The sequence below is a fragment of the Pleurodeles waltl genome, chromosome 11 (assembly GCF_031143425.1).
Source record: "Pleurodeles waltl isolate 20211129_DDA chromosome 11, aPleWal1.hap1.20221129, whole genome shotgun sequence".
In the NCBI taxonomy this organism is placed as follows: domain Eukaryota; kingdom Metazoa; phylum Chordata; class Amphibia; order Caudata; family Salamandridae; genus Pleurodeles; species Pleurodeles waltl.
Genome location: NC_090450.1, coordinates 17,424,374 through 17,439,002, shown reverse-complemented (window position 1 = coordinate 17,439,002; position 14,629 = coordinate 17,424,374). Strand labels below are relative to the sequence as shown.

The 14,629-nt window shown below is 41.5% G+C and overlaps 1 protein-coding gene across 5 annotated transcripts in view; it reads right to left on the bottom strand.

The window, feature by feature from the left end:
- Positions 1-14,629, bottom strand: part of LOC138265246 (mucin-4-like) — a 422,755-nt gene that overhangs the window by 251,099 nt on the left and 157,027 nt on the right. For all 5 annotated transcript variants that reach the window (XM_069212831.1, XM_069212835.1, XM_069212833.1 and 2 more), the window contains exons 39-42: positions 13,798-13,911; positions 9,027-9,290; positions 7,082-7,228; positions 4,018-4,199 (exon numbers count right to left, since the gene is read on the bottom strand). In XM_069212831.1, the coding sequence (XP_069068932.1) occupies positions 4,018-4,199; positions 7,082-7,228; positions 9,027-9,290; positions 13,798-13,911 (707 nt within the window). The remainder of the gene's footprint in view (positions 1-4,017; positions 4,200-7,081; positions 7,229-9,026; positions 9,291-13,797; positions 13,912-14,629) is intronic.

Sequence of the window (14,629 nt, the reverse complement as noted above, 5' to 3'; positions counted from 1 at the left end):
CCTAGGGTGCCCTAAGGAGGGCAGACGCACTGGCAGCTTTTGACAGTGGAAGTAGCGTACACTTTTCTGCCCACAGAATCTAGGGCCAGATGTAGCAAGGCATTAGCGCCTCGCAAACGGCGAAAAACGCCGTTTGCGAGGCGCTAATGCCTGTGCGCGATGCAGAAACACATTTTGCGAGTCGGAACCGACTCGCAAAATGTGTTTCCGACTTGCAAATAGGAAGGGGTGTTCCCTTCCTATTTGCAACTCGCACCGCGATGTAAGTTGATTTGTGACCGCAAAAGCGGTCACAAATCAACTCGCAGTTACCATCCACTTGAAGTGGATGGTAACTCATTCGCAAACGGGAAGGGGTCCCCATGGGACCCCTTCCCCTTTGTGAATGATCACAAAAATAATTTTTCAGAGCAGGCAGTGGTCCAATGGACCACTACCTGCCCTGAAAAATACCGAAACAAAAGGTTTCGGTTTATTTTTCAAAGTGCAGCTCGTTTTCCTTTAAGGAAAACGGGTTGCACTTTGAAAAAAAAAACCTGCTTTATTGAAAAGCAGTCGCAAACATGGAGGTCTGCTGACGACAGCAGGCCTCCATGTTTGCGAGTGCCCATAGTCGGTATGGGGCCGCAATTTGCGACCCACCTCATTAATATTAATGAGGTGGGTCATTGCGACCCCATACCGACTCGCAGAAGGTGTCTGAGACACCTTTCTGCATGTGGTTTTGCGAGTTGCAATTTGCGAGTCTCTATGACTCGCAAATTGCAACTCGCAAAACCATACTTACCTACATCTGGCCCCTAGTTCTTAATTTCCTTAGCAGGCAGAACAGTAGAAAAAGGAGCTGTAGCATGCTGCTTCAATGCAGCGGATACCAAGACTGAATCCGGTGAAGGACCCATATGAAGAAATAATGGGTCTTGATTTTGTATGTCGACATTTATCTGTAGGCGAGCCTTGTACAAAGAGACCTGGGACAAGAGAAAGCAGCGGTCTGGAGAAGGACCAGTGGTGCAGTGTCGTAAGGATGACTCATGTAGCGACTGTGGTTGTTGGCAAGTCAATATTTTGTTTATTAGCACCTCTGATAAGGACCTCCTGGAAAGTATTAATATCATGGACAAGAGATAGCCTTGCTGGAGGTGAGGATGGTAGTGTTGGAGAGGACAGACCAGAGGACTAAGTTGTGTGATAAAACCTTGAAGATCTAGTTTGGGATGGAAAATCCAGTCTTTGTCTGGAACAAGATTGTCTTGGTGATCTTGTGTGATGATGACGATGGTGTGATTTTGACTTGACTGTTGGTGCTAGGTCTGGTTTGATGAGACTGAGATCCAGTGCTCGAGGTGGAAATGCCACTGGAACAATTTGCTGTGTTGGCTTTGGTAGATTTGGTCACAGGGTTACCGGTGGAGTTACTGTTTGTGGAGCAAAAGGCGAATGAATGCGAACAATCCACTGACGCTTAAGGAATTGCCGAAGGCACTGATGGAGAATCTAGAAGGATGACTGGAGTCCATGGTCTTGATGGAGAATAGGCTCTGGAGTATTCAGAGTCTGATGCAGATTGAGTGTGTGCCATTGCGTCGTCTGGTGTCTCGATGTCGAACCCTGTCTCAGCATCGAAGTTCTTGTCCTTGACATATGCCTTGATGTTGCAGTACCTCTCCACATAGACAGTGCTCTCCTTCTCAGCGTGATGTGTGTTCTCATCATTGAACCAGCTCCTGATGATGAGCAAGTAGCACTGCACCTCTTCTCGATGTTGATGTCCTCGATGACAAGCAGAGACATTGTTTTTCACCAGAGCATCTCTTTTAAGATCTCCCCGTGGACGTCCTCAGAAGGTGAGATAGAGGCATATGTATAGGGAACAGTCTCTCTTGTCACACCCCCCAGATGTCACGCCAGCCAGTGAATATTGCCTCCTTTGGTGCTCTACTTGACCTTGCAGGCTATGTCTTCTCTCTTTCACCTAAGAGTGTCCTGCAGAGGTGACATGTCTTAGGATCATGTAAATCTGGCAAACAAAGAGTACAGATCATGCGTCGGTTTGTCTTTGCCATTTTTGTCTCACAATCTGGGCATTTTGCAAAAATAGATGGAAGTTTACAAAACATTTGAGATATTTTCTGTGAGGAAAATATCAGAAAAAACTTTTCGACCTATCAGAGGCTCAGTGAATAACTTTTAAAAGAGTTTTTGAAGAAAACAAATAAGTGAAAATGCCTTAAAAAGATAGAGCTCTGCTCCTGGATCCTGTCAGCAAGAACTGAAAAAAAGAACTGGGTAAACTGGGACCTCCTAGGCATGATGGGGAACTGGAGGTCAGAGCGCCCTTAAAGGCGTGGCATTCTCTTCTCTTGATTATGAATGAAGATTCCCTGGGAGAAAAGCTGCAAAAGCATCCCCATGATGTTCTTCCTGCTACCAGTGATGCAGGCAGGTATTGATGGCCCTGACACAGCATCCTTTACAAAAGAGCCTTGCTCTTTAAAATAGCCTCTTTGTACATTAGTTTGTCTGCCCTGCTGTCACAACAGGCATACTATAGCACAAACTGCATTAGAAGTGAAGGATATTTCATCTGGAGCTGGGCAAATGGTAACTACATAACTTCAGCAGCAGTGAAAAACCAGGTAGTCCAGTCAATGAAGAAAGTTGGATTTTACCAGGGTAGACAATATTTTCATCAAAATAAATGAAGGGACATAATGGAACAACTTGCAATGTAGATAGTGGAGTTGGAATGTGAAATTGTGAACTAATGACATTAGGAAGGAAGCAGCCAAAAGAAAATACTACATGAGCAAGGAAAAGCTGAAGACAACTCAAGTAGTAGGCAGGTAACTGGCTGTGGGGATGGGCTGTGCTGTATAGATCTAGGTGAGCAATGCTTTAAAGAAGGTCCGTGCAGTAAGAGACTGTGTATTCACACCACACGTCAGTTAGTAGGCAGCGCTGCAACAGGCCTACACTTAACACCACGTATCACGTTGACAGCATGGGTCTCAGCCTCTTCTAGCAGCCAAGGGGTGGACAGCAGGGCAGAGGAAAGGGCTGATCGGTGGAGATGACTGCAACAAGTCCATCTATCACTCCTCTTGACATGTGTTCTTAGAAGCAATATTTCCTATAAATTGTCCTCATGGTCGGAAGGGACCAGAAGGACCATTAGTCGCATCACCAAGTGCCCTGGCTTTAGGGAAGCATCATCTACAAAAGATGATGAAAGGAGATGCTTTACCAAGTATAGCAACTGTCCAAGGTCTTAGTCAACCCCGGCACTCTACTTTCAGCTCAGGTGACCGAACAATCAATGGTACCCTGGGAGCGGAGTAGGAAAGTGGCTGAAGGTAGAATTCTGACAATGAAAATGCTGTGGGGGTAATTCTCCAAGGCATTTGTGAGTGAGTAAAGTAGCCCTTCAGAAGTACTTCCTGCAGAACCAATTAATGCCTTTATGAATTAGCCCAAACCCCCCAAATCCTTATGGGTAAATGTTCAAAGATGGCACAGATCTTTTTATATGTTCTAAATGTATATAACTTTTCCCTGGTGAGAACCTATTTACAATATTTTTGGGGAAATTCACAAAGGCATTCATGAATAGAGGAACTAGTACTCTAGGTGGTACTACTTTCATACTCATAATTGCCTTTGTGACTGCAAATAGTACTGCTTACCGTTCTTGTGAATGCCTTTGTGACTTTACATAGTACTGCTTTTTGTACCCATGAATGCCTTTGTGACTGTAAGAGGCACTGTTTCATTTTCTTATGAATGACTTTGCAACTCTAAATAGTACTATTTCTTATGAAGGTCTTTGCGACTTAAAGTAGAACTATTTCCTGCACTCATGAACACCTTTGTGAATTGGCCCCATTCTGTAAAAACAAATGTTACTAAACAGTACTTACATTTAAGCAATGTTAGCTAAACTAGTCCACACCAATATTCCTCAACTAAAATTGTAAAACAAGTCCTAAACAATGGCAGGGTGATCAGAAACTATACCTGAAACTGAGCAGTCCTTTCATCGCTGACTGTTGTTGCATTGTAGTTGCAAGTTGCATTGTTAGTGCAGTTGCACAGGATGAGAGTCAGTGCCTTATCTTGAGTAATTTTAGAGTCATTTGCTCTGACGGTCACATATACAGGGTCAGAACTCGTTGGTTTCCAAATGAGTGTTCCATTTTCTGTTGGAAAAAGAAGGAAACCTATGTTAGGTGCTTCACAATGTATTAATTCCCTCCCTCAGTGTGGCCCAGTAAAAACGTCTTGTACGCCACTAAGAACCTTTTCCAAACTGTTGGGTCCGAGTACGCATTTCTTAGCACCGTGGTACACTATTTAGTCTCCAGCTTGTTACCTCAAATGCTTTCTCTAGCACCAGTTATCTACAGGGAAGATTGCAACCCCAGTGATTGGACAATGAATTTCCTCAAATCTGAGATTCATACTACTGTTTTGCACTAGGTCCTCTGCTTCCCTTCATTCCCAGAAAGCAGCCCTGGAGTCCAGACAGATAAGAGAGTGGACCAGTCCTTGTCTTCAGATCACTTTACTCTGTGCAGACAACCATTCTGGTGAATGGCTCTTTGGCTGAGAGGAAGCACGCAGCACTTTTTGCCCGGGCCTGAGACCTTGCAATATAAACATCAGTTCTGCTAGCCAGCTCTCATTCAGCCTAGAATCAACATCTGCTGCAAAACACCCGCCCTAAGAAATCTCAAGAGAAAAGGGATGATAAGCCAGGCCAATAATTCCCTCTCTTGGGAGGATACTAAAGAGGAGTTTTCACTTCTATCCCCTCTCACATCTCACACCTCGAAGAAAGAACAGCCTTACGTCCCCTCAAACCTCTTATTATGTTCCTCAGAACTACCCAAACCTCTGATGAAGGCTCTAGAATCCTCAACGTTATCCCATTTCTTCTGCATGACTATGGATATGTTTTCATTCCCACAGAGGGATAGCAAGGATTCCAGAAGCATTGGCTCTAACACTTGAAAACTAACTGACTACGAAATACAGTAAAGGACCCTTACTACAGATGTACCTAGTGGGGAAGTCCTCCCTCCAGAGGAACTCCCGGAATCAGAGTCCTACATTTACATTTGGTTAGACCCAGTGCTTTTAATTTGTGAATAAAAACATGCCGGTGCCCAAAGCACTCCTCCTATACATGCGGCTGCTGCAATTAAATGTGCAAACACGGAATACTAAGACACTCCCTACCCCTTCAGCTCACTCTTGCAGCTTTCTGCTTTCTCCCATAGTAACGCTTTTTTGTTTTTCTCTCCCTCCGTCTTTCCCATATGTGTATTTTGCTTGCAGTAAATGCTTTAGGCAGAAAAATAAGCGCCGGCCCTCAAAAACAAGTGCTGGTGCTCAGCACCAGGAACAACAAGCACAAATTAAGCACTGTAAACACGTGGCTGCTGCAATTAAATATGGGACCACGAAATACTGAGGCGGCGTAATCCTGATGGCATCTCAGGCCTCTTCATTCTATTTAAAGCCACTCCTTGCCCCTTCAGCTCACTCTTGCAGCTTTCTGCTTTCTCCCATGTGACGCTTTTTCGTTTTTCTCTTCCTCTGTCTTTCCCATATGTGTCTTTTGCTCGCAGTAAATGCTTGAGGCAGAAATATAAGTGCTGGCCCTCAAAAATAAATGCCAGTCCTCAAAAATAAGTGCTGGTGCTCTGCACCGGAAACCACAAGCACAGATTAAGCACTGGTTGGACCACAATCAACATTCTTGATCACTTCTTCACTTTGGGAGGATGTATGTCGAATATCAAGTACAAAAATATTCAGATGCCAAGATATTGTAGCCTCAATATTGAGGACCAAAATAACATGAGGATAAGTGCATATAGGTAAATATAGATTAACTATTCTTCCAAAACTTTCAACCTTGAAGACAGATTTATTGTCAAAGTATACAAAATCAGAGATAAGTCTAGTAAATCTATACTTAGTATAGACATTTCCTTCATTTTATTTTGGTCCTTTGAACATTAAAGCAATATCAAGCCGGATTCAGAATGTTTCCATTTGGTTGTGAATTTAATTTAGATTATCAGGACAATTGAGTGGCTCACAGAATTACCGACAAGTGCAAGAGCTAGATGAGGAAGCTGACCACCACAACATCTTTGTCTATCTTGTGATTCACAAACCATGTCAAAGAAATATCAGACACTAAGTGAATTTGTTTTATTGCTTTCAATGACTTGCCCTTGGCATGCGTTGGGATTTAGTGTTAGCACTGATTCCCTTTGGCATGAAGACACTGTTTAGCACCACAGGGGTCATTTAGTGCATCATGGGGTACATACGATTGTCAAAATATCTCTTGATCTATCTATGTCCTTGGAAGTGCTTGTCATTTGTGGTTTGTTGTGTGTGTGATGATTTATTTTACTGCCCTTTTACTCTCTTGTGCAAATAAAGTTGCATCTACTGAGTTTCAAATGGTAGTATCACATGAGTTACTACAGCTTTGTGTACACCTTTACTACTTAACCACTCTACCATCTAACAGTCAAACCTTGAATTAGCACCACTGGCATCCTTTGGTGTATTGTAGTCCAGGATCAACTGTGGCGACAGTGTCAACCCACAACACAGACACTAGTGTTAGTCACAGCCCCCTGTGTACTCTGAATAGTAGGTCTACCACCCACCTCATACCCTCAGTATCGCCATATTGGGCTTGTTTGAGTGAGGAGTCCTACAGATACTCCCCAAATGTGTTACAACCTCCTCCAAGGGAGACCAGCATGCAATCCAAGTACCTGCATGTGTCAGATTTAAGGAGACACACACCGAAATAAATAAATAGAGGAGGGCCCTAGAACTGGCGAGTCGGGATTAAGCAGGGTAAGATGTTAGGCTGCTGTGACTTAAGGTGATACAGTTCAAGTCCAGATTGGGTTTGATTTTATTGATTTAGCACACTTTTAATGGATGAGTGGGTGTATTCAATTGTAGTTAATTTCATTTTGATAAACAAATAAAGAAAATGGTGGGCAAGAAGAACATTATTAAAGTTCTGTGACAGATCTCTTACCTGTAATCGTAACGTCGGTTGAATTTGTTACCACTGTGAATGTAACTGGGTCATTGTCCTGGTCCGTTGCTACATAGTATGCGACAGCAGCTTCATTTAAAGCAGCATGGAGCTCAGATGGTCCAGTAATATTGGGAGGAAAGTTACCTGAAACATATTAGCACATTTTAACGCTGTTGTAACAGACCTAGTGTAAACAACACATGTTCTCAGAGATGTCAACATCTCGTTGCAGTTGACAAGAGGTGAAAACTATAAGACATCAAACACCACATGCAATCCCATAAGGAATTCTTAGGCTTAGTTTTAATGGCCACATAATAGGAAGAAGTCACTTTAGGTGTCTATTTGGAATCCTGTCCTTGAATCTACAAGTTTATTAATATTGTAAATAATGACACTCTTTTGAGAAGGGAGTAATGTTTCAAACAAACCTGAAAAATGCAGGGCAGGGCCAAACAAAGGAAAACATTTATTCTTTTGGCAATAAAGGATTTGTGTTAAATGTGGGTTTTACTGTCAACTTTCCTAAAATGCATTGTTCACTATGCTAGGGCATTGGTCACAATCAAGAATACTTTTCAGATATCCTTCTGGGATCCTCTGGGCAGTACTTGATGATAGATAACATACTGAGAAATACTGAACTAAATGTTCACCCCAGAATTGTCACCAGCAGACTTTTATTATCTTCACTACAGCCATGCAATAGAAGCCCAATTATTTTCTTCTGTATTATTCCCGAGGAGGAGGTACCTTAATGTTGTTATTTTTGTACTTTAGCATATACAACAAAATATTGTGATACATGCAACTTTCTACTGAATTCTGCACATATTCAGTTGCCCTATGGATAGAAAATGAATAAAATAATTCACAAGCACTATGCAACCACAAATTAATGGATGCAAACCCTGGTGAAGGTACTGGCTCTTCATGATATCTGCTAAAGCTGCGCAATGGTGAGGATTTTGGAACAGGCAGTGGGACGAGAGCTGATCTTTTCATACCACATGAGAAAACAAGTCCTTTGTGTGAGGCTGAAAGAGGTCATCTATGGCAGGAGTGTCCACCTTTAGTTCATTAGGGAGAAATCCATGGCAGAGTTTCAGGATGACCAATGAAAATGTAAGTGATTTTCATTTATTTACATAGTTTCTAAATGTGACCCTTGTGAGGATCCAGAAATTCTGCCACTTTGCTGGCCACAGGTGAATGCATGTTCACCTGTGGCAAACAAAGTGGCAGAATCTACTGTCAAGGAAATGTTTTTATCAGCACATTGGGTGAGATAAGGGTTTAAAAGTGGAAAATGCATTTAGTAATGTTGAACAATGCAGCTGTAATGTGAGCACTAATCTGCTTAATGAAGCAGAGTATCTGAAGGAGACAATCTAGGGCTGTAACAGAGGACCCTTCATACTTTGCAGTGCAGAGAGGTCTGTGGGCTCATCCTTTTGGGGTGCCTACTCAGCTACCCGCTGTATTTGCCATGAAAGTATATCTGGGCATGATGGGATGTTCTCAGCCTACATTTACTCAATAAGGGACTTTCCATTTCGTTATGCCAATGACCCAATCAATCAAGGCATTTGTAAAGCGCACTACTCACCCGTAAGGGTCTCAAGGCGCTGCTCACCATGCCACCCTAGTTTGGATCCAGCCATATGCAAATCAGTCCGACCCGGTCCCCCATGGCAACAGTCCAGCCCAAACTGCCAAGCCAGGTCCTCCCTGGCCCGGAAACCAGCATCCTAGGACCGGTTTCAGGGTATCACCCTTCATCAACCAGGCTCACCCAAGCAGTGATGATATGACTAGGACTGTTTTACAAAAAGATCAAGCCTCTTAATAATACAAAGAAATTTACATTTCAGGAGCAAGCATCTGCTAACACATTACAAAGACAATTTCCATTCCATCTTGATTCAAAAGATCTAAATACCTATTGCCTTCTGCTGCTGTGTGAACATCTTAGAACCCTGTAGTGTTGTTTCTCCAAAGGCGAAGTTCCCAGTACTCAAGACGTCAAAGATGCACTCATCGTTCCCTTTGCAGGTCTCATTGGCTTTCTGAATCAATGAAGAGTTTGTTGACAGAAGCAAATCATCGTAGAATGCGGGCACAAAGCTGTTGTTGTTGTAGGTGGACCAGGACTCACCCTCTGCTTCATTGTAGTCAAAGAGGCTGTTGGCAGGTGTTGTTTTCCCTAAATAAAAATGTCAGCGAAGCACCTTCAGTTAATATGATATTGTGCTAAGACAAACGATGTTCATTGCAGTCAGTTTGGCAGTGTTTCTAGATTGAGACAGTCACTTAAGAACAATTCCTCTGACATCCATCCTTGCACACCGTGGTTAGGGGGAGCTATTCACAAAGGTAAACACACACGAGTAAACTTTTGACAGTTTATCATTTACAAATGTAAAGTTACACACAAATGTAGACTTACATGTCCTCACCCCCTGGATTCAAGTCGTGCAGCCTAGTTTATGAGTCAAAAAAGAATACTAGTAACATTTCACATGTAGGTTGGAGTCTCCGCCACCAAGGTAGCGAACTCCCTATGGTAAAGCATAGGGAAAAGTTTAAAAGCTGATTCAACTTTTTACAAACTTTGGAAAACAAAATTCCTGTTAAATAATGTTAATTTTGTATATTTATTTGAAATGCAAAACAGTTGAAAAAAGTTACAACATTAACTAAGGGGCTAATTTAGAATTTGATGGATAGAGTTTACTCCATCACCCTGCCAGAGTAACCACCTGCCACATTTCAAAATGTCTGTCAGTTTAACTGATATTTCAAACACTGACAAGGTGATTCCAGCAATTGTATTGGACCTAAATTGGGCAGGTGGACATATAGCCAATTCTCCCAAGACCCTTATGCCATTGGGGAATTTTGACCACGGTGAAGATGGGAGTAGTCCCCGCCATGCCCAAACTACGGTTCACCCATATTTAAATTGAGCAGGCGGACCATTCTTTAGGCGGTAAGAATACTTGATCGTTGTTGCAATGGAATACTCTTACTGCCAAGACATGAGTCACTTAATTTTACATTAATTATTTTGAATATATTAAAAGAAAATACATTTTGTTTCTGTTCATATTAGCAAAAATGAACAGAAAAATAACATCAAAGTCCCAAAAAGTTTTTTGTATTTATTAAAAATTATTTTAAAATATGTATAGAATGAATACAATTAAATATTTTAAATACATATTATTGTTGCATTATTTTTAAATGTAACAAGGCTAAGAATATTTTAAAATAAATATTGTGTTGTATTTACAATGTCTTTAACATAAAATACAAACAATTTAATATTAAATAGTTGAAATAATCTAAGTTGTGTTATCACTATTTCCGATGGGGTCTTGTTGTAAGTCCCTACCTTAATTTTCCATTGGAGGGTGTTGCAGTAACAGTGATTGTGTGATTCTAGACTTACTCCAGGTCTGAGCAGGAGTATATTTACCATTGTTTTGGGTCCTCTGTGGCTGTACTACCTATAGAAGCGCAGTTTTTGAATAGCAATGGGCTTACTCTTTTGTGTGCTGATCCCGGGCACTCCAAGGCAGAAAATTCTACAACAGACCCCCACCTAGAAGGAAAAAAAGTGCCAGCTCTATGGGCACATTCGTTGCTTGGGTCCTGGTATGAGGGGCTATCACGAGGGCACTCAGTTTTCTCTCAAAACAGGAAGTGGCATGTGGGTGTCAGTCATAGGATAAAATATCGGCCAATGAGACAAATATCACTATATTTGGGATGTTGGCTACTTCCACCACAGTGGTACTTTGGCAAAAACCCTTTATCTCTGCAATTCAGCCTGTGCTCCTCAAATTCACGCAGTGCGCGGGGTCATCCCTTGCCTGCCAATATCTGTCTGAGACAAAGTATTTCTACAATAAGTTACGATGCAGTTATCATGTTTGGCTAATCTTAGCACACCACTGCTTTCAGATTCTGGATTTCAATGGAGTGATCTCATATACCACAGTTATCTTCCAATAATCTCAGAAATTGTATAATTCCACTAATAATGGACTTCAAGCAATGGGTGTTTCAGAACCTTGGGTCATTGGTCTGATGTCCATCTGAAGCATTTGTTTATATCTATTTCTGGGCCTGAACCTGTGTTTGGATTATTAAACTACTCCTTCCTTCTATCAGTGTAGGCGTAAAACCTGAAAATGTTGTTCAACTAGCGAACCATTATTAGCTGATCACTCCAAGACTATAAGATAAAACCATCCCTCCTGCTGAAGACAGGATTTTGAATAACCTACTCAGGGAGCCCTGACTCCTCATTGGCTTCACTCTACTGGGTTTTCACTGTGCAACAATGAAAGAGACATTAATCAATTTATTGTTTTCAATAAATATTGTACCTTTTTGAATGAAACAGGCTAGTTCAGGGCATCAAAATCAGGCCAAAATTAGGAATTAGGGGTGAATGAAATTTGTGTTCCACACTCGTTCCATTCCATTGTGTGGAAAAGGGGGGGCAGTTTTCCTGAAATTGAAGGGGACAGCCAGAGGGTTGGCCTCTTACTAAGGTTGCTCTTCCGCTTTCCTGTGACTAAGACTCCTACTCGGTTCCCTGTGCCTTAGTTTTGAGTTATAAATCTGATGTTTTTGAAAAAGTTTGAAAAGTTTCATGCAGAGTTAGGCATCTGGACTGAGTCCCTTTGATAGTGATTACTCACTCATGCTAAGCAATTATGTCTTGTGCTAAAAATTAAAAATCTGAAATATAAAATTATTTAAGCCTAAAACAGAAAGAAATGTGTTATTAAAATTTGCGTTTGCTTTTATGTATTTATTTTACTGGAGGTAATCGTATACTAGACTAGGTGAGAAAGGCAGCAGGGGGCACTTTATGTAGCTCTGGGTATTTGCTAACACGATGAAGGGACAGCAGATGCCCCAGTAAGGATGACATAAACTGGACAAACTAAGCCATCATGGTCAGGTCATGACCTGTGGACGCACATACTTACACATGCACGCACTGGTATGAGTAGTTTAGGCGCAGACTGAAAAAGGCTTTGAAATAGAAGAATACTGAAAAGTGACTTTTTTTCTTTTCTCACCAGAAAATTAGGTGGAACAAACTAAGGTGTTTTAGACTAATCATCTTGGAAGTGTTTGCATTCTTTTTTTTAAAGGGGGCATTTTTGTGAAACGAGTTATTTGGAAGAAGTAAAAATTATGTGATAAATTCATACATTTTATAAGGGGTGCGTCCATTATAGTTCAACAATACATCTAGGGATTCTGTTGACTAATTAATCTTTATTGCTTTATATTGCCGTTGACTCTCAAGGGCATTTTAAGATATCCCTTCCATTGGTACCCATAAAGGTGGGTAAGTGGGCACTGTCCTTCACATGCATGAATCATTCCCCATCGTCGAAGTGGGAGTCCCACGGTACCTTAGGAAAGCAGTATTCAGAAATCACCATGGTCTATAATGGCAGTAGCCATAATCAAATAGCCCATCTATGTCCTTTTAAAAAAATAACCAAACTAGACCCATGACCAATCAGGCACCAGCACCCTCTAGAATACTCCCAAGAGAGGCTCTTTCCCTCAGATTTTCTACTGCACATCGTGTGAAGGGAGCCTTCCTGAGCTCTGCTCAGTTTTTTGCTCTGAAGCCTACTGTCTACAGCCAAAGATGTCTGATCCTTCGAAAAAAAGCCTTTTTCATTCCTGCAAATCCTGTGGCAAGAAATAGGTTACATATTGATGATCCCCATAAGGTCTGCCTGCACTGCCTGTACCCTAAACATCAAGTGAAGGACTGCACAATCTGTCGCACCTTCTCCTCTAAAACTCAGAGGGACAGGGAAGGAAGGCTTCTCCTATGGTTTTAGGCGAAGTCCAAAACGTTAGGTGAGGACAGTGACACAGCTTCAAAACCCCAGAAAAGGTCAAAAAAAAGTATGAGACATTCCTATGAAAAAGCCGGATGCTCCAGATCTGGGACTATGGTACACAGAAAAAAATTACATCACTGTATGGAGTCACTACATCATGTTGGGTGATGACGGGGGATATTACATGGCCAGAGCTGGTGAACTGCCACTTGGAGCAGTGCCAAAAAATCATCTGGAATCAGTTTAATACACAGAGAATACTCTATGATGAGGAATATGGGGAAAACTTATCCAATGGGAAATAAATGTTCAGCATTTCATCCGATAAAATGTCACTCTATATGAACATGATCCAACCATGTACAAACTGAATTGGACAAGTGAGGATTTTCAAAACCACAAAACAAAAGACCACAACATTCCTAATTACATAGAGAGTTACATGTATGATTTTAAGGCACCGTTTTATAAGCATAATTTGTCAGCCTTTTTTGTGTAATAGCTGGCCCAGTTTTCCTCTCTTCATGGAGTAATGTTAGGATGCAAATTCTGATAACAGTTGTGTATTCATTTTTACCTAAAACCACAATTTGTGAATGCACAATTGAAAACATTTGTTTCTAATATTCTTGACAATGGATAAACCAATTTTCAGATTTTCTAAAAAAAAAAAAAAAAAAAAAAAAAGTACTTGTTCAGAGAAAGTTAGAAATGATATGCTAACTTGGTGAAAATTGACTTATCCACTGCCAGGAAGCTGTACGACAAGCAATGTTCTTTTTGGCACTATCATTCAGAAACATGAACTACTGTATTTCGTACATGTCATTCCCATTTCAAAGATCAGAGACTCATTGGGCAGCTTTGTGCCGTCAAACTGTAGCCTTGTTCCATTGGCCGCCGTTAGGTCATCAGTGCGATCTCCGTTGAAGACACCTGAAGAGTGATGGAAAACACTGAGTGTTAGTCACTCATAGAAAATTATTTATTGTTTCTAAAATGTTAAACTTTTTTGCATAATTTGTTACCATTTTTTGTAGCATGGTCCAGTTAGATGGACTGACTACTCGGTCAGAAACGTTCACATCTCCTACAAGCCGGATTACCAGCATATTATACACTAGTGCACTTTATAAAAAGGCATACCAGCTATCCGTCATATTTGTGATGGAGTACCCTGCCCTCCAAATCCTAAATCTGGCCTATGTGACCGGGGCAGATAGGCCTCCTTGACGTGGCACTCAGTTTATTTCAGGTATTATGATCACCACCATCTAAGGATATTGCTAAGGGTTGCATCTCTCTGACTGACTGGAGCCTTCTCATCACAACACTGACAGGACAAGCACTTATTAGGTTCTGATACTGAGTGGCAGGGTCTAAGGCTCTTGGTTTGATAAAGGGAAGCTGTTCACAATAGTCAAGGGTGTGAGGATAACCCGGCATAAGCAGCTGGCAGCAGCTGTTAGCGGAGAAAAGGAAATGACCAGTTGAGTCACACACACAGAAGCCTGTGACTGGAAAACATAGTATTGGAAGCACCACCTTAGTTGCAGCATACCTTCCAGAAGCATCTAAATGATGATTGTTTTCTGGCTGGTCTGCAGATAAGGTGTTTCTGGAACTTGGGACCCAGAGACTCCACAAGCAGAAA